The sequence below is a fragment of the Gekko japonicus genome, unplaced genomic scaffold (assembly GCF_001447785.1).
Source record: "Gekko japonicus isolate JY-2015 unplaced genomic scaffold, Gekko_japonicus_V1.1 scaffold415, whole genome shotgun sequence".
Lineage (NCBI taxonomy): Eukaryota > Metazoa > Chordata > Lepidosauria > Squamata > Gekkonidae > Gekko > Gekko japonicus.
The window spans coordinates 436,579-457,056 of record NW_015173136.1 but is presented as its reverse complement, the minus strand read 5'-3'; the positions used below and the strand labels follow the sequence as shown (position 1 = coordinate 457,056).

The 20,478-nt window shown below is 42.5% G+C and overlaps 1 protein-coding gene across 1 annotated transcript in view; it reads left to right on the top strand.

The window, feature by feature from the left end:
• The window catches only part of ZRANB1 (zinc finger, RAN-binding domain containing 1), a 78,196-nt gene that overhangs the window by 30,532 nt on the left and 27,186 nt on the right, over nucleotides 1-20,478 (top strand). Inside the window, exons 3-6 of the mRNA XM_015422192.1 lie at nucleotides 13,076-13,263; nucleotides 15,438-15,591; nucleotides 19,878-19,949; nucleotides 20,312-20,475. Coding sequence (XP_015277678.1) covers nucleotides 13,076-13,263; nucleotides 15,438-15,591; nucleotides 19,878-19,949; nucleotides 20,312-20,475 — 578 coding nt within the window. The remainder of the gene's footprint in view (nucleotides 1-13,075; nucleotides 13,264-15,437; nucleotides 15,592-19,877; nucleotides 19,950-20,311; nucleotides 20,476-20,478) is intronic.

The following is a 20,478-nucleotide window of genomic DNA, read 5'->3' as shown; positions in this document are numbered from 1 at the left end:
GACAAAATCCATATCATTTTGCAGAAAATCCTGTTTGAATTCTGTCACTGGTGCTAATACCTCTCTTAATAGTTCCTTTAAGTTTTCTGCTTTCTGCTCTGGGATACCCTGGAAGTGTAGGACATACATTAATATTTCCATTTGAAACTATAAAAGTTGTTCTTTGTCTGAAATTCACTCTTTTTCCACTGCCTTCAGTTTCTGCTTAATATCAGTTGTTTTTGCATCCATTTTCTTTATGGCTTTATTAGCGCCGTCTACCCTTTTGTCAATTCCCATCAGTTGCTTTTGGAAACCATCGAGTTTATTGTTGATACTAGACATCTGATCCAGCAGGGGGTGCAACGCTGTTGCCAACATGCTAGGAAAGTCAGTAGCTACTTCCGTCATACGAGTAGGAGTTGCTATCTGGGTAGTTCCAGCCAAGGGTGTCTTCTCCAGCACCATCTTTTCCCCTCTGCCCGCCATTATTTATACAAGATAAAGTTTGTTTGAATCAAAATGAAAGTTCTCAGATTTGAATGCTCTTTGGACTATTTTAAACCTTTCGGCCTTATTCAAAGTATCTCATGGTCAGTATCTTTTTTCCCTTCGAGTTTTTCGCTTGGGCACCACTTAGTTTCGAGGGGGGGATCCCCAATTCCTCCCCACCCGCTGCTCTGTCCTGTAGGTTAACTCCGTTCTCTCGAGTGGCTCGTCATTGGAGGGGGGGATGCGCTTAGCTAGTTTGTAGCATTTGAAGTGCAGAACATTTACGAGTACGTAAGATCTCTTGCCCGCTTCACCTGGCAGTCGTCTCTGATCGCCATGACAGCTTCATGATGGCAGGACCTTCATGACGGCAGGAGCCTCAATTCCTTGGCTGTTACCTTGGAAGAGGTACCCCTCTGCACCCCAGGCAGAGAGCTCCCTACAAGAGCTCTGGGGGGCCCCCCCTCAGAATCATCCGAGTCCCCTCCTCTCCGCCGTGCCTCGGAGCGTCCACATTAGAGCTCAATGGGACATGTCCAATCCGTGAATCCAAAACCGGAAGCCGGCTGTGACTTGATAGCACTCTCCACCACTATTAAGTCTCCATTTTGTTGGCATCTGTCTCTGCCTCCCTTTCTTGATCACCCAGTCTTTGGTTGCACTCAGGGCTGTGCAAATCTAGTATTGGCCTATTTATAGAATAAAAGGAGGTGAGTTGGCAGAAGAGTAGGTAGGAGCTGAAACACCTATCCAGATTGTGCTGTAGTCACAATAGCCAGCTTGCCAAGCACGTAGCAAGCTAAGAGAGAAGTACCCTAGCACAATGGAAGCTTACAGAGAAAATTGACACACACACTGAAGGCTCTTAAACAATTGTTCAAGGTATATTGCTTCAATCAAGGTGCTCTTATGCACAGTGCACTGTGATCTTGCTGTATTCTCTTGTACCAAAAGAAATTCTGTTGCCATCAGCCTTTAATTAAGTACTGTGTTTTATTGGTATTACTTGTCTTTGTTTAATTCCTACTTATGTAACTGACTGCTTTTAACACCCTTCTTTCCTGCCACAGCATTCCCTTCCTTTTCTTATTTGGAGAGGCTCTCATGAGAAGGGGGTATCCTGTGCCATACCTTCAGCCAGTTAGTCTGCTGAGTTCGCCTGAAGATCACATACATTCTTCCTGTACCGGAAGATTCAATGGCTCCCCAAGATGTGCTCAGTAATTGGTTCTTGAGGTGTTCTTACCATGCTGCATTTCCTGAGCCCTTCACTCCCTTGTGCTTTCAGCCTTCCTTGCTTGGCTGCTTTCACATGCTTTTTTTCTGGATTCCTATACCAGATTTTCTCATTTGGGTTTTACTGTAACTCTTGTTTATATCTGCTCCCACCTAGGAACTCCAAATGTCCTAGTTTGTACCAGGTACAAAGGCTACCTGATAACTTGGTTTTCTTCCCAGATGAACTCTTATCCAGGATAGGTAATATAATCTTTCTCTGCTGCCTTCTGCCATTCCAAGACCTTCTTTTTGAGTTCTTACATTGCTCAGGGGTGAATGTGCATTTTGGAATATTTACATTTATTGTAGGCATTCCAATGTCTGGTGCTGTGTGCATGCTTAATAGGATTCTGATTGCATGAGTGTGGGGTTTTTTGTTTATCCTGCTCAAATAAACTGTTCTCAGTCTGAGGAGGAGGGCATCTTGATATGGGTGATTCCCACCAATTGCTCAGGGAGGCACGACTAAACTCTTCAACTTCCCGTCTCTCAGGTGGGCATCATCCTGGCTCAGTTTGTTTCCTGCCAGCTGCTTGCTCTTTGCTGTTTTTTACCTACCTTTCTTCTAAAGTGATTTCAGACCTGAGGGACAGTTTCCTGACCTCTCCAGCCTGTCCCTCTTTCTCTTCACACCTCTTGGCTCTGCTGCTTCCTTCCTCTTCCAGATTTTTTTTTCTCTGCCCCCCTTCTCTTAATGGCCCTGCAAGAGACCCAGAGACTTTGGAGGAACGTGGAAGGGATGGTTTCCTTTCTGAGAACGAAGCAGACACTCTTCTGCCATCTGTTTCTCATGGAGAGAGCTTGCCTGGCCAGACTAGTCAAGAGCCAACCAGGAAGGCCCTGAGTCAATGAAAGTTCTTAAAAAACGCACCATAGAAAAGTGGGAAAACAACTCCTCAGGTGCAAATGGGTCTCTTGGCAGCCAGTTCTGCCCTTGAGGGTTACGATGGCATGCCAGGCTCCTCCATGGGAACCCCCATGACCCAGATGGACTCCTTGACTACCTGAACAGATCTTCAAGGGGTTAATGTACAGTTTCTGCCCCCTTCCTTCTGAGGGGGTAGGCAGGTGGAATCCTTGCTTAGTTGAGTTTAAGGTATTTCTAAAGAGCCTTGAGGGAAGAGCTGTAAGGGATGCAAGAGCACTGTTTCCCCACCCCATCTCAGGGGTCCAAACGCTCCAATCTGAGACCACCCTCTCCTGCCCCCAAGGAAAAGGTCCGGGTGCAGGGCGGGGCATGTCTCATCCCATCAGGATCCTGGCTTTCAGTGGCTCACCAAGGCAGCTCGCAAAGCCTCCTCCTCCACTGCTACCCCGGCTGGGGTTCGGCGCAGCCCCTCTGATAAGAAAGCCTTTCATCCCAGTCAGAATCTGAGAGGAGGGAAAGTTCTCCTCAGTGGAGGAGCCCATAGTTGCTGAACACTCCACACACCTGTTCAGTGTGGATGACTACCAGTCCCTCTTATCCAAAGCCATCCTGGCCTTAGACCTTGCAGAAACCCCTAACCCTCAGTGAGTAAATCCAGGCCTCAGGGGAACAAAGAATTTTTTTCCCTAGGGCTCCCTCCTCAGAAAGGTCAGTTCCCTTCCCTGATTTGTTCAAAAGGCTGATGAAAAGAGAATGGGCTTAACCCTATATCTGGCAGTTCCCAAATATTACCCAAAAGGTTTATTCCTTGGCTCCTTATGCTATGGAATCGTTGCAGGTTCCCCTAGTGGATGCTCTGGTTGCAGCACTGCAGTCCACAGGTCTGCTGTCTGAGGATGATGTCAGATTCATAAAGGACAGATTGGACAGAAAAGCAGACTATGCTCTGTGAAAATCTCATGAGGCTGCAGCTATGTCCATCAGGGCAACGGCTACCTCAGCCTTAATCTCTAGAGCAGCCATTGTGTGGTCCTGGAAGCTGGTCCAACTCATTCTCAGTGACAATAGAAGGGCAATAGAAGGTTCCTGGAAGCTGGTCCAACTCATTCTCAGTGGCAATAGAAGGTGCCAACTGCATTCTTAAGGCAGTCACCTTCCTGGCAGATGCCTCCCTTGATGCAGTGACTTTCACATTGTGCTCTATGGCAGCTGCTTCTACAACTGGGCACACCTTATGGCTTTGTGCATGGCAAGCGGATCTACATTCTAAGTGCATAGTAGTGGCATATCCATTCAAGGGTGGAAGGCTGTTTGGGGACTGTCTTGACAAGATCCCCATGGAGACTAGAGATAAACAGAAGGCCATACCCAGAAGTCTGCGTAGAGAACTTTCCCCTCTCATTCCTTTTGTCCCCACTACCAGACCAGATCAAAGGTGGTCCCAGTGGTCTAGCACCAGAGGCTTCTTTTGAAGGGCCCCCCTCACCAATAGCCCATCCCAGTTTCAGTTATCCAGGTCTGACAAATCCAATTGGCTGGCCAAGCAAGAAAAACAGTACTCCGGGGACTTTCTGGTGTGTGTGGGGTCATCTACAGGCATTCCAAACCCAGTGGCTTCAATCCCAGCCAGACCACTGGGTTCTGCAAACCGTCCAGTCTGGCTACACCATAGAGTTTCACAGTTTCCTTCCATACAGCTTCCTTCAGTCCCCCAGATCTATCTGAAAGGAAAAAAACTAAAGACCATGGCCATGATCGATCACCTTCTGAAGGTACAGGAAATAGAGCCAGTTCCTTCTTGTGAGCATCATTCAGGAGTTTTCTCCATATTTTCATGTTGCCCAAGAGAAATGAGGACTGGAGAGCCGCTCTTGACCTGAAATATGTGAACAGACAGGTGGTCCAGAAGTGCTTCTGCATAGAGGCCTTATGATCTATCACAGAAGCCTCACTCCCTGAAGCCTTCCTGACCTCCATCAAACTCATGGAGGCCTGGTGTTGTGGGCCAGCCTGAGTCCAGTGTGGCAGAAGACTCCTCTGGAGTTGGAGAGCTGCATGCAGCCAGCCTTGAATCAGCTGAGGTTAGCTAGCTAGAGTTACAGGATCCTCAAGATTCATTGCAGGCAGCTGACCCTGAGCCACCCACAGCTTACTCTGAAGAGGCTGATGAACCACAGCTGCATGAAATCAGCCCATCGGGCTTACCCCTGCCTGTCAAAATGTGATGGATGAGGTTCTGTCAAGAATTACAGACATGAAGACAGAGTGCTTGTTTGGCTCTTGGTTGGATGCCAGTTGCTTGCTGACAACAGTCGTGAGTAGATACAGAAGCACTTCCAAGCATATGGCTGTACATAAGGCTTATTAAGAAATACCTATATAAATCAGACCAGGAGACGTGCAGATCACAAACCTATGAACTCTGTGACCACAACACCGGACCCTGCCTTTCAGCCTGCGACCTATAGATTGACTCTTGACTCTGCTTTTTTGGACCTGCTGAGTGTCATCTGCCTATTGGTGACAACCCAGCCCAAATCTCCAGATGACTGTGATGGACAGAAGGCTGTCCTACCCCTGAAGGGAAAAACAGGCATTCACTTGAGCCTATGGGAATGCTACTCCAGCATCCAATCACCGTTGAGAAGGGGTGGTGGTGGAATGTTGGAGGGAAGCACAGCATGAGAGCAGCTCAGTTCTGCCTGAGGGGAGAGAGCAGTGAGAGCCCGGGTCTGGCTCGGGAAAAGAGCAGACTGAGCGAAGGGTAGCTTTGCTTGGTAGTGTGGCAGAGTGGTTTGGCTCTACTTCTGGCAGAGAATAGAGTACCCAGTTGTTAGGCCTAGTGGCTAATTGGTAAAAGCCTATTTATCCTTGGGAGTGTTAAAGAAAATTGAAACTACTCTCTAAATCAGTGGTTCTCAACCTTCCTAATGCCGCGACCCTTTAATACAGTTCCTCATGTTGTGGTGACCCCAACCATAAAATTATTTTCGTTGCTATCATAAGACCATCGAAAATTTGTGTTTCCCGATGGTCTTAGGTGACCCCTGTGAAAGGGTCGTTCGACCCCCAAAGGGGTCGCGACCCACAGGTTGAGAACCACTGCTCTAAATGAATGTCCCTTGGCCAGGTTTTTCTTTTGTTTGTCTGGAGTCCTGTGCTAGTGATGTGTTCATGGAAACCAATCTGTAAATAAACGAATCTTCTCTGTAGTTAATATACAATTCCTGCCTCAGTGACCTCTGTATTCTACTGGTGTACCACAAAACGTACCTCACAGCAGTGAACCCAAAGCCTATAAACTCGCTACCTTTAGAAAGGCTGGTAATTGAGGGGAAGGGCTATAGATTAAAATAAATCTGGTTCCCCAAGAATCATAGAAGGCTGTGTGAGTCCCCTCAGTTGATAGAAATGCCCTGTCACAATGTGGCTTCAAGTAGATTTTGAAGAGCATGTTGGACAAGATGTGAGAGGCCTGGGCTAAGGGGCAGAGCAGCAGGCCCCCAGCACCCTTCTTTGAAATCTACTTTCCAGGTAGTACTGAAACTATGGCAGAATGGGTGCATCCCAATCCTAACCCTGAAGTGCAGTTCAGAAGGATACCATGATTAATAGTACTGAAAGATGCTGAGAGGTTCAGGAGAATCAACAGGGTCACACTCCACCCATCCATCTCCCAGCACAGGTCAGCCACCAGGCTGATCAAGGCTGTTTCAGTCCGATACCCAGGCCTGAAACCAAACTAGGACATAACGAAACAATCTGCTCCATCCAGGAATCCTTAAGATACCCATCCACCGCTTGTTCACTTTGCTCAAGAGTGGCACACTTAGTTACCCAAGTCTCTTGGGTCTTAGGTTTGTTTAGGAGTGCACACACCACTGCCCGCTTCATGCCAGGGGCAACCACCCCCTCTCTCAGGGAGCCTTTTCCTGGACCCAATCTGCTAGCCTCTTCCCCCAGCAGATTTAAGCAACCTGGAGCATTCAAGCAGCAATAATATATGCCAAACAAATGACACTGTTCATTCTACAGATCTTTAAAAATCTGTCTAGTTTTGATATTTCTTTCACATGGGGAAAGGTGAAATGTAATTTAGATAAATTCTTCACCTTTAGCTGCTTGCACACTTTTCTAAAGCTTAGCATAGTCCTTCTTAGACATGTAGTTTGGCATGCCAGGTAGAGGAGTGTGAGTGCATGCACATGTTTTTGTGGTGCTAGGAGGGTATTGAAATACAAATGAAATCCCTAGTGCAAAGGGCCATTAGCTAATGGGTTGTGAATGGCTTGAAATGTTCCAAATTGTGATGACTTGTCCAAGTATCACTTCTTAAAGTGTGTGACAGTTGCCCTGCTGAGGCTCACACTGCATGTTATGTGGATATGTGTGACAGTAGGCCAGTGACCACCTTTCAGCCACAAAAGCTGCTTCTCATAGGATGAATCAGGAGTGGGGAAGATGTTGGAAGGACAACTTGAGAGTTGGAAAAGGGAGTAAAATGGTTAAGTGACCCCCACGCCAACACTAGAAATAACTTTCTGGTTCAGAATAATCTGTTGGGCAGGTACTGCCCCTATTTAGCATATAACATTTAGTTTGGGCCTGAATCAGGTTTGTTTGAAAGAAAATGCAAATTTAATTGTAGTACCTGTTTTTTTACTCTTTTTCTGTCTGTCAGTTGCTTTCTTATCAACAGTGGGTGCTATAATAGTTTTTTGTATATTCAGGGGAAAAGGTGAAAACCCCCTCTTTGGGAACATATATGTGTGTTTTAATTCTATAACAGCTTTTCCTAAAAGGTTGTCTGGCTTCTTGCCAGAGAGATTACTTCAGAGAGATTCTTCCCATTGGGGACTGGTTATCTGGGAATTCAGCTTTTGTCACTTAATAAAATCTTTTACTGACATCTCAAAGTAACAACCAACATAGTGGGGAATGCTCAGTAACAATAGTGTTTATAAAATAAACTGAGCTTTCTTCTACATCAAGGAGCCCTCAGAGGAATCATGTGTGTTCACAGTATCCAAGCTTTGTTATTAGAAATTCTGATGTGCAGCCATGATTTCTACATACTAAAGATAGGGATGATATAATTTGATAAAATGAAACCACCTTTGTTATTTTTATCTCTAGTAAATGTGGTATTCGATATAAATGGTTTTAGCCATATTTTTTTACAAATTCAGAGAATGACCTTCACTCTAAATTGGCAGCCTAATCTTAAACCCTGGCTGAAGTCAAGGCATAATGCTACTAGTCAGTATCCTGTGCTTAACTCTGCAGAGGGGAAAAGATGTTTTTAAAAGACTCAACTTCTAGGGGTGGCAAGGCATAGTAACTGTACTGGAGTCCATTGCAGTATTGCCCACTATGCTCCTTGTGTGCCCCCTTTCTTGGGCACAACTGTGCAGATAGTGGATGATGCCCTGACTCCTCCCAGCGTGAATCCTGTGTTGAAGATCGCTGAGGTAACTTGGGAGCAGGTGGTTGGGGAACTAATCAGTAGGGTTGCCAACTGCCAGGTGATGGCTGGAGATCTCCTGGGATTACAGTGGATCTCCAGACAACATAAATCAGTTCACCTGGAGAAAAATGGCAATTTTGGAAGGTGGACTCTATGGCAATATACCCCATTGAGGACCCTCCCCAAACCCTGCCCTCCTGACACTCTACTCCCAAAATCTCCAGGTAATTCCCAACCCAGAGCTGGCAGCCCTAGCTATCAAACAGGCACAGCTATGAAACAACCCATGTGTTTATTGAACAGGATAAGGTATAAAGATCTGAAAGCCAGAGAGATGAATGGGATTGGCAACTCTTGGCTTTGCAGGCTGCACAGAAAGGCCACCCTACAAGAGGGGCCAGCCGTGCTGGTTAAACTGTCAATTAAGCAGCTTTCAGAGGTTAGGAACTAGGTTAGATCAAGAAAACTGGCAACCATGCAGCAGAGCAGGTAGATATTAATGATCATTGCAGCTGTTGGTCATGTTGTACGCCAGGAGGTGGTTGCCCATGTACTGTGGAAGGAGTCTGTCCTGGTCACTGTGTCTGTTTGATGGCTGCTCATAAAGTTCCACAGTAGCAGCAAACAGCAAGTGGGCTCCAAATTGTAGTGATATCTAGTGGTAGCTGCGACCTTTATAGTAACAGTTACTGTGCCTAAGCCTCATGTGAGACAGGCCCCATGGGTATGCTCATCCCAAGAACAGGAATCTTCCATACGTCTTGGGACAGGAGAGAGGTGAAGGCAGTTAGTTGGGCTAGCTTGCTTTGGCCACTTTGGAGCCATCTTTAGCGCTCTGGGAACCTGATATGGCTTCTTTTATCTTCCCCTTTTCTTGACAATTAAAGGAGGTCCAGTCATAGTTAACTGTAACCTGTGTTTAAAAGAAACCTCATATGCCAAAGAATGCCACAATCATGACTGAAAGGAGCTGAAAACCCAGTTTCTAATCAGTGGATACAGTCCCCTAGGAAGAATGAACATGTGTATTGTGTTCTCCCCACATACATCAAACTAAAAACCCCGAATTTGTGGTTGATCACTGTTACTTTAACTTTTAAAGTGAAATGCTAATATGAAAAGTTTAGCACTGGGCCCTATTCAGTGTTTTATAATTGAAAAACTGCTGTTCTCTGGATACTGGAGAGATCAGTTTTAGTCTGTTCAGGTTACAGACGATGACTAGCCTTGTGCTTACATTTCTGAGAAGTGATTTCTGTTTTGAATTGCCTAGACCAGTACGAATAAAGGAACAGTGTTGCATTGCCACTTCTCTTTTTGAAAAGAGTGTTGCTCCATTTCCCCAGTTGATCTTCCTTCCAGACTCAAGCAGCTTGAGCATGCTTCCATCCTTGCGAGTGAGTTCCCTTTGGTCTAGAGGCCAGAGAAATCTTATAAAAAGAATTTGCTGCTTCTTTCATAGTTGGCTCATTGTAGTTTGGTATGTATTTGCCTATCCTGTTTGGTCCTCCCATTGCCAAGATTCTGGCACTTTGCCCATTTGTTTATTCCACTTCCATTTGCTTTCATATCCCGAGTGTTTATGAACTTCTTCTTAGTAGTTGCTACATTCCTCAGAAGGAGGAAACCCTTGTTCTCCTGTATCAGAACTACTAGTTCCTTGATGTACATTCCAGGAAAAATATTATACTCAGTCATTGGCGTTTGAATGAAATATCGTGCATAAATTTATCAAGTGTATCCTTTTCAGTCAGATGGCAATGGACTCTGAGAGCCCTGCTGGCACATGCAAGAAAGGGTACAAAGGTTATGTTGTTGTTGTTTTTTAAAGTTGCTTCTAAATCAAATATAGTCTACCACATTTATGTCCTTATCCTTGACTTGATAGGGATTCACTTATTCAGAACTTATTTAGCATCTCCTAGCTCAAGAGGCCACCACTTAGTTATTTTGAACATTTATATGCCACTTTTCCAGTGACAGGCTTGAACTTTTAAGAACCGATTCCTGTCTAGAAGAGAGGATAGACAAGCTTGAATGGGGCCTTACCTTATATTTATTTTTTTAGAATATAGATATACTGCCTCTCCTGAGTCTAGAAAGAGATAGCTCTCAAAAGAAAAACAGTATAGTAAAACCATAAAAACAGTAATGTAAGAATGATAAATATTAAATCCAAGCTGTAAAACCGGAATATACAATATTCAACAACCTAAAATGCTTTCCATAAGAAACCACAGACTAGAAATGGATCATAGAAACAAGTAAGATGGAAATCCTCTGTTTTCCTTAGTCTTGTAGCCGTTTTTCAACCTCCATGAAACATATTGTTACCCAAATCGTTATGCACATGCAGGCAAAATGAGCAAAGGGGTCCGCTGTCACGACACAGACGCTTATATTGTGGGGTATTAAATATTGAGGTCTTTAACCCTATGTATACTGAGGGTGAGATTCAGACCAATACTTGAAAGAATGAGGGAGAATAAGATTTCAAAATAAGAGGTTTTTATTTAGCTAGCAGAGAAAATAAGTTTAAAAGGCTATTTTTTTGCAGAGTGAATGGCAGTTCTACAGAATGGAAAAACAAAAGCATTAGTAAAATATCTGAAGCCTTTCCCTATCAAGCTGTCTGCCAGTGGGGGGGGGGACTAAAAAAAGGGGGGCAGATGAGCCTGTTCCTGGCCATCACAAAGAAGCAGCAGCTCTAGGAGAGTGGAACTGACCAGGTGGGAGAAATGGCAGCAAAGCTGGTGGAGAAGCAGAGAAGCCAACTGTAAAGGTGGGCTAACTGGATGGTTTCCAAACTGCCTACCCCAAAAATTGGAGCTGTGGGGTAGCTTTTTACACACTTTTGCCAATAGAAGGGAGGGGAAAGGGTGTTGGCATGGGGATGAGGGATCGATAAAAATTCACTCTCTCTAGAGATGGGTTAGGTTGAAAAGAAAGTATTTATCAACAATGTGGAAGGGAGTTTTCCTTATTTGCAATACAGTATTGGAAAAATTCTTTTCGGGAGGTTTACATAATTGAGTCAGGGCAAAAACCTTCCTGTCCAACCATTAAGATAGGTGGTGGTGGGGAATAGCTGGGATCAGCCCATTGCTTCTTGTTTTGAATATTTGTGGCACTGAATTAAACTGAATGACCAAGGAGGAGACTCTAAAGTCCTTGGGGAAATTGTCTTCCTGTTGACTTCCACTGGAAATGGGCTTTTGCATGATTGATGGAGAAGCTGCCCTACGTTTCTTCATGCCCTCAGTGTGACTCACTGCCATTTTGATATTAGTTTGATAAGACTCCATCTTTCATTGCATGTCCATACTAAGAAATGCACATGTACAGGGATCAAAATGGGGTCCCCATAAGCATCAATATTCTTCTAAAGCACATTCAGTTTGTTGCAGAGTTACTACCATGTGTTTGGGCTGTGTGCCAAAACCATTTTCCAAGACCAAGATGTGATCCCATGGTTCCATATTAGAGTAGTGCTTGTCAAAGTTTTGTGTGAACTGGGTTATAGTTGTAATAGCTATTGTCCTTGCCCTTTCTTTTGCATGTTGAGGTAATATAATATAGAATGGTAGAATGAACTATTTTGAGCCCCTCAGATTTGTGGAGTGATAACCTTTATGCATTTTACAATAGATTATATTCCACTAATATATTGTCATAGGCAAGTTTTCTGGGTGCTCTCAAACAGGATATTGGCTTCAGCATTATGAGTCTTCCAAAGTGCTTCTTTCTGGACATCAGTAGGGGTGCTCAAAGACCTGCCAGTTCGGTGTCCTGCTTGCCAGTGGTGATCTGGTAGCCAGTGGGCTATTTGGCTCTTTGCAACCTGTTTTTGTGTATTTGCTACTTGCAGCCATCAGAATCCAACTCCCAGCAAATGAGAGATTTGCTTGGAGCTGGCTTATGATCTTCTGATTTTGTTCTGTGCATAGAAAAAGGGGTTTTTTTTGGGGGGGGAATCAGGAGCCACTTCCAGCTGATCACCCGGAAGTCTGGTTCTTCTGATCTCCCTTCCCGGAGACTTTGCTGCCTTGCACACTTGCTGAGATGCAGCAGATTTTGGGCAGTAGGCCAGGGGGTGATCAGGAGGCCACCTCCTTTTCTTTTCTTCTCCCAACTCAAAGCTGTTTTCTTTGCAAGTATTGCATCTGTCTCTTCCCAGCTCCTCCTCTCCAAAAGCATTGCTTCTCTTCCTGCCTAGTTTACAAGGGGAGGGAAGAGCTCTCCTTTGTGACATCACTGTGTAGCTTTTTTTGCTGAGAAGGTGGAGTGGCTCAGAACGTTTCTCTCAGCTGATCCGCAGTCAGCTGTGAGTCCTCTTCTGACCAACAGGCAGCTGCACTTAAATGTTTGGCACCTATTCAAATTGCTCAGTGAAGTCTGAATATATTCCTGGTTGGCTCACAGTCTGATCGCTTTTGTTAAATGAACAAGCTTAAGTTCATCTACTGAACAGGTTCACTGATGAATCTGTGCCATAAGCAAATCCGGCATGTGGTCTCTGATACACATGTTCAAATATGACACATTTGACCCACTGCTCAAGGATGTGGAATGTGGAGGAGTGGTTGTGGAGTCCATCACTTGCCCTTAGGTGAGATTGTTGCGTGTTTGTGTAGGTAGGAAGAACTATAAACAAAGTAATTTTATTATTCACATACATGAAGTCCTTCCATAGTGACCATGTAAGTATTGCAGTTCCTTATTTCCTTATCTAGAACGACCATGCCATGGACACAGTGAAAGTAACACATGAGGTCTGTTATTTATTTAGTCCTCTAGTTTATGGGCTGGTGTTGAATAAGCTTTGACCTTTAGGTTCATTGCAGCAAAGTGCTGTGAACGATCTATGTGTAATCTGATACTGTGACTAACAGCTCAAACTTTTCTCTGAAATCAGAGTTCCAAGTGTACAATGTGTAAAATTGTATGGAAAATGGTAATTTGACCCATAATGTTATCTTCCATGTCTCTAGGTGTTGTAGAAGGTGACTTGGCTGCTATTGAAGCATACAAGTCATCAGGAGGAGATATTGCACGGCAGCTTACTGCAGATGAAGTACGTTTGCTAAATCGCCCTTCTGCTTTTGATGTGGGATACACACTTGTTCATCTTGCTATACGTTTTCAGAGGCAAGACATGTTAGCAATTCTACTTACAGAGGTAAGTTTTCATGTTGCCAATATGTTCCTTTCTGGGAGTTCAGTAGAAGCACAAATCCACGAAATAATTAAAACATAATCAGAAGTTACTTGATCAGTGAGAGAAGTGAGGAAGCCTTCACTTTTGGCTTTTTGTCTAAAACTTCAAGTTGAACCAGAGGTGTTAGAATAAGTCTTCAGAGTTATTAGGAGATCCATCAAATATACAGAAGGCAAATGTGGGGTAAAAGAGTTGGCCTGCTACACTCTCTGATTCTGTTGTGGTTTGATTTTTAACTGAGACTATTTCTGTTTTGGTTCATGTGCAATAATATAAATACCATTCAAATCTCAATGCTGATTTGCAAAGTAGATTGGAGCAAGTTAATGGTTCTAATTAGTTAAAACTATGTGACAGTTATATACATTCTATGAAGCAAAGAACAACTTTTTAAGTGCTTCTTACGTGTATTTGTCTTTGCCATGAGGATTGCATGTTTCTGAACTAATCATTATTTTAAAGAAAGCAAGCCTGATGGAATAATGACATGCAAATTGCTGCTGCTACATAATATTCATAGAGTATTTCAGTTAACCTTTCATGATTTTGCATAGGTCAGCTTCTTTGATAAAACTATTATTTGTACATTAAAATACATTATTATACATTATATACATTATAAAATACATTATAGAATACATTATTTATACATTATACATTATTATTTATACATTAAAATAAGATATACATAAACAACATGGGTTCTGAACTCAAAATTCCAGTTCAGTGCCTACTTGTGTTTGGTGCTAGAATTGACATGTGATATTGAGCTGTGATATTGACCAGGTCATATGATATAACTGGTAGTTTGATTCAGACACTAGCATCTTCATTCCATTATAATCATCCACAAACAGGCCCAGGAATGGGCTAAGCCAGTGTTGTAGACAGTTAGATCAAACGTGAAACTTGACTAGAGACAAAGCAGTAACTTGTTGTTTGACGTCTTCTTAATTTAAGATATGATTCTAATCTAGCTAATAATTCTTATTTATTCATATAGTATTCAGATGAGAAGAAGTTAGTTGCTTCCACATATATGAATAGTATTTCCCGTCATGTACTATGCTGCCATGAGATGATATGTGGAACTAATTTTATTCACTTCAAGCAACAGCAGTTGCTCTAGAGGGCGAGTTAATATAGTGGCTTCTCTTTTCCAAAATGTGTATGTTACTTTATTTCCAGTGCTGAGTTTCTAAATAAACTTTTTCTTTCTTCTGGCAAGCTCTAGGGACTTGGTTTATAAGTTCTTAAAATACAATTTTTATGTGTGAGGGAATGTACATGTGTGTGTGTTTGTGTGTACAATTCACTTTGTCTTATTGCTGTAATATAGCTTGATACAAGACCTGGGCTAGTTTTGCACAGGAAATATCTGAAGTACAAGTACTGCATTAATCATTTAAATCTGTCTCTCTTTCTTGGTAGTTTAAATCATTGTTCTAAATGCCTTGATTCAGATCAACACAATCTTTGCCTTGTCTAGACTTGCAGTAGAATTGTGTAATAGAAGTGACTGTATCAATTTAGGCTGCGGGAAGAGAAACTTAGATTGGAGGAAGGCTCCTTGGAGGATAGTTGGATCCGTCCCAATAATTTTGGATGCTCTCCTATGTTTAAAAGGCTAAACCCTTTATTCTGAATGTGCTTGTTTACTTGCATGGAATTGTTTTCACGTTCTACAAAAAAAGATCCCTACTTGATCAGACTGGGGTCCATGTACTCCACTATCCTATTTTCAAGACGTCTTCATGATTTGATTTTCAGTCTTCCCAGTCATAGTAATATTCTTGTTCGTTTGTTCTTTGTTACAATCATTTGACTAGTCATGTAATATTCTCCTTTTTATTACTGGTGTTCATAGGAACAGTGCCTCAGAATATGAGATTCCAGTTGGTTGCCATAGCTAAGAGCCACTGATGGACAAATGTTTAGTGGATGTATCGGTACACCTGTGGGGAAAGCCATCTAAGCTAATGGTATCACAACATCTGTCAGATGTGTTGTGATTATGTATGTTCTGTATTTAAGTTCCCGCCACATAATACATTGACTTTTACTGGATGCTGATATTACTCAGATGTTTACAGTTCTCTGTAAGGTAATACATCCGTTTATATGTTGCATTATAGGTATCCCAACATGCGGCTAAGTGCATTCCAGCCATGGTGTGCCCAGAGCTTACTGAACAAATCCGGCGTGAAATTGCTGCCTCTCTTCATCAACGAAAGGGAGATTTTGCTTGCTATTTTCTAACTGACCTTGTAACATTTACGTTACCTGCAGGTAAATTATGTGACACGTTTTTCTCTGCTAATCTGCCCTTAGTGGAAGGTTCATGAAATTGCCAATTGCTTATCTTTTCTAACTCTTCCTGGTATAATCGGTTCTCAAAATTGTAACAGTATTAGCTTTCCAGTGATCAAATGTCTTCACAGTCATTTATCAATAAGAAACTTAATTGATATATATCATCTGCCATGGAAATACTTAAAGCCATTAATATTCTGGTAACCTACATACGCCTAAGATATTGTTTACTATTAGATACCGCAATGATATCCTCCTCCTCCTCTGGCTAATTTTCCTCCATGCTGTTACTCCTGGTGAGATGGAAGGCTTACTTAAAGGACAGTGGGATTAGAGAAGTCACAGAATTATTGTAAAGTTGCAGTAGGACTCCAGTGGCCCCTTAAGTGTGTGGTGTGTGTATGCTGGAAAGATTGAACATAGGTGATGCTGGAAAGTTTTTCTGTAGCTTCACAACTCTGGCTTGTACATAAAATAATAACGCAGAAAGCGCTGCCTTGGAGTAGATTTTTGTGAGTGGGCAAGGGCATATACTGCGGGGTATATAGATGGATTTCTGTTTCCAGCAATATGTTGGGAGGAGGTGTAAGAAGTATGTACACACCTAATTAGCAAACCTACTCTCAGTTGAAAGATGATAATGTTTCACTTTGAAGAACAACCATCACACAACCTTGAGATTCTCAATATTTGGATACTCTGTACTATCTGAATACACCTGAATTAGTTAACTTTTACCAGGCAGATTCAGTTGCAGATAAAGTGTAGCGTAGATCCATGGGTGTGTTTGTGTGGAACCCATGGTTTGTATATTTTACGCTCTTCTTTTATCCTATATTTTTATTATTCATGTATAGAATTTGTATCCCACCTCTCCACCCTTACAAGGGCCACCAAGGCAGCTAACGATTTAAAACGTACATGATAAAATAAGTCCCTCTCCTAAACACATACCATTAAAACAATTTTAAAAAGAGTTACAATACACACAAAACAAAAACATTGGCTAGGAAAGAGGGATCATTGAGGGAATGCCAAACAAAACAAAACAGAATCTTCACTTGCTGGCAGAAGATGATAACAGAAGGGGACAGTCAATTTGCAGAACTTTGGTGCCGTGACCGAGAAGGCTCTCTCCTGGGTTGCCACTTACCTAATCTCAGAAGGCAGGGGCCTCTGAAGCAGGGCCTCTAAATATGACTGTAGTGTTTGGGCAAGTTCATAAGGGATTAGAAGGTTCTTCTGGTATATTGATTCCCAGCCATATAGGGCTTTGAAGGTTAAAACCTTGAATTGTGCCTGGAAACAAATTGGAAACCAAATTGGATGAACCAGGACTGGAGGGATACGACCCACTCTAATCAACATCCTACAACCCACTCTAGTCAGCATTCTGTACCAACTGAATTTTCCAAACACATCTCAAGGGCAGCCCGATACAGAGTGCATTACAGTAATCTAATCTAGATATAACCAGGGCATGCAACACAGTGGCCAGATCTTTTCTCTCCAGGAAAGGCCACAGTTGGCTAACCAGTGAAAGTTGGTAAAAGGCACTCCTGGGCACACAGCTGCCATCTTATCCAGCAGTAGGCTTGAGTCCAAGATCGCCCGCAGACTAGGGACCTGTTCCTTCAAGGGGAGTGCTGCCCCACACAGAATGGGTGATACCTTAAATCCCAGGTCAGATTCCTGCCCATCAGTAGCACTTCTGTCTTGTTGGAAATTAAGCTTCAGTTCATTAGCCTGCATCCACTCCATTAGCCCCCATTATTAAATGTTATGGGATATTAAAAAGGGTCTACACTTAAAGCAGCATTTCAAACAGAAAATAATTGAATACAATATTTTGTTTTTAAATATTGCTTTTCAACTTTAAAATGTGGAACCAGTCAAAAATAGCTTCACTATTGTGGGAGTAAGGGTGGAGAAGAGGTGAGAGCAGCAGGAGAAGGAAGAGCCTTACCCTCCCTGTCCAGGCGCTACAATACTTACTTGCCCTGGTCTAGTTGGATCTCCTTAGTTAGATCAGAAATCACCATAAGTCAGATGCTCATGGCAGTCTTTTACACTGCATTCCTTTCTCAAATGTGTATCTGAAAGTATACTGCTCTGACAGCAGTGCCATATGAAATGTCCACATATATATGAATATTGGGCCAAGGTGATCCGTTAGGAAGCCTTTTTCGACAAATGGCATCTCCTTTAGATCCAGGCAAGGAACTGAGCAAAATATTTGTACTTTACAAGAGCTTTTGACCAAGCATCTGACTTGTGCTGGCCCCTGATCCATCTAAAGAGATGGGAAGCCTGTTACTCAGGGATTATTGTTTTTAGTACCCAAGACAACCACCTGATTTCATGAATCACTGAAGGAAAAGTTTTGTTTTAGTTCTGAAGTGTCATAAACAGATCATCTTGTATTGTGCTTACAGCCTTAGCCTTGTTCCAAGATCAAGTCCTTTATTTCCTCCATGGTCCTTTTTAAAGTGAAGAAAAATTCTTCGCTGGAGCTGTACATTGGAGGAGGAGGGTGAGGCTTGGTACTTCTAGGGGCTGTTTTATATGCAGGGTAAGACAGAAGAAGTCTGAAATACTGCTGGCCAAGTTTGGAGCCAGTATGCATTCACACCAGGTCTTGGTTGGACACCTGCTGGCATTATCTTATACTAGAGTCAGGGTTGTTCATGTGAAAATAAATTTTAAAAATTAGAAATTCATTCATGCAGTCTAAAGGGTGCGTATCCTCTGACCACAAGTGTCCCTCCTGCTTTACACAGCAAACTGAGGGGAAGCCAGTGACCTGCCACTTGTTTTCCTTCAGCCTCTAGGACCTAAGCTTTCAACTCTGGGGTTTAAGGGGTAGTGGGTATACACTACTTCAGTGCTACCATGCTCAGCTCCAGCCTCCCACCATTTTTTGGAAGACTAGGGATTTTTTTTTTTTTTTTGCATACTTTGTATCTGTATGCAGGATCCTCTTCCAACCCCCGCCCTAGGCCTGTTTTGGCACGAATTGCCCGCTTTTCTAATTGGGATAGTGACTTGGATTTTGAATGATCATGTGAACTATATTGTAGTGTAGGTATTCAAACTATGACTACCCTATAAAAGACGTGTCCTAGCAAATTGACAGGATGCTGTAATTCTGCTTTGAATTTTGAGATATTCTAGAACTTGCATGTAGCAGTCGGTTCCTTTACTGCAGTATATCATCTGTGATTGCCTTGAATCTTTAGGTTTTACAAACCTTTTTCATAACTTTGGGTGTAGTGATTCATAAACATGAAATCACTGTACTGTAGTTATAATAGAGTACTACTTGATGATGCCAAAGGGAGTATTTTTAAGAAGTGGTCCTAGCTATATTTTAAAGTTTTGAAAATGAAAGCATTCCTATCCCCCACCTCTTTATTTTGTACTCAATTTGTTCTGATTCATTGGATCATGTAATGCAAAACAGACAATCTGACGCCTCTAACTGATTTTAATTTACTTGCTTGGTAAGTGGAATGAGCTGGAGAAAGAGAGTAAGGGTTGTATTACTTGAAGTAATAATGTAGTGACTACTAGAACATGGTTTCAATAGAGAATGAAACTAGTTTCCTTATCTTTAACCTTATTTTATCTAGAAGTGCCCTGGGTAGCCAGGACACAGTTTCATATATTTATATATTAAGTAGTTTCTGCATTTTTGTACAGAGATGAATTTATGGGTAGGCAGTCCATTCCGGTATCCCTCACTATAGATGGATGCACTGATTGGATGACTGTCTGACCCATGTATCTAAGGCAGAGCATGCATTTACGAGCATAATTCTGCTGAGGCAATGACATGTAATTTCTGTGTAGTACTTGGCACTACTTGTCAGAATACCTTCACGATGGCCACTTCTCTCATTTCCTTCAAAACCATCCACAAAATGCGTCTTTTTTCTTGAGCCTTTGGCAAAACCCCTTAGTCCTTGTCACCTACAGAAATGAAATCTAAGCACATAAGGGGAATTTATGTCTATTGTTTCCTGTTTATTCCTGCTTCTACCTCCCTCTCTCCCTTTGACTCCATATTTTTAATTGTAAGCTCTGCTAGGCAGACGCCTGTTGGTAAGACCTATTCTCTTGTAATCAGTAAACCATCGTGATGTAATAGTGGAAAAGTAATGTGTGAAGTCAGTATTGTAAAAATTGCAGCTCAAGCCTGTGTTAGGTGAATTATATACTTAAGCCATTTGTCATGCTGGTAGAATTCTCTGGTTTTGCAGATATTGAAGACTTGCCACCAACTGTCCAAGAGAAATTATTTGATGAAGTCCTTGATAGGGATGTTCAAAAAGGTAAGCGGTATGATCTTTGCTTTAAATAGCTAGTAAGGGATAATCACAGTAGACAGAAAGCAGAATTACCTGCAGTGAGGAGAGCAATTTGGTGAGATTGCCCTTCCTGTCTCTTGTGCCAACAGAAAGCCAGTAGAGACAGCCTAGTGGTCTCATCTATGCTCTACATGTGTACAGTGGCATGTTGCTGCATGTTGCTAGTTCAGTGTGAATACATGTTTTTCTCTTAGATTTACTAAAAAATAGTCACTAAAATGAACTGCATTTCCCTAGCCCTGTTCATGTAACTACTATCTTAAAGAGTAGCAGGTTTCTTGCATTCCATTTAGGATGACTAACACTGGATTGCTTATACTTTCTAGAACTAGAAGAGGAATCTCCCATTATAAACTGGTCGCTAGAATTGGGTACGCGCTTGGACAGTAGGCTTTATGCACTTTGGAATCGGACTGCAGGGGACTGTCTGCTTGATTCAGTACTACAAGCTACGTGGGGCATTTATGACAAGGACTCGGTGCTACGTAAAGCC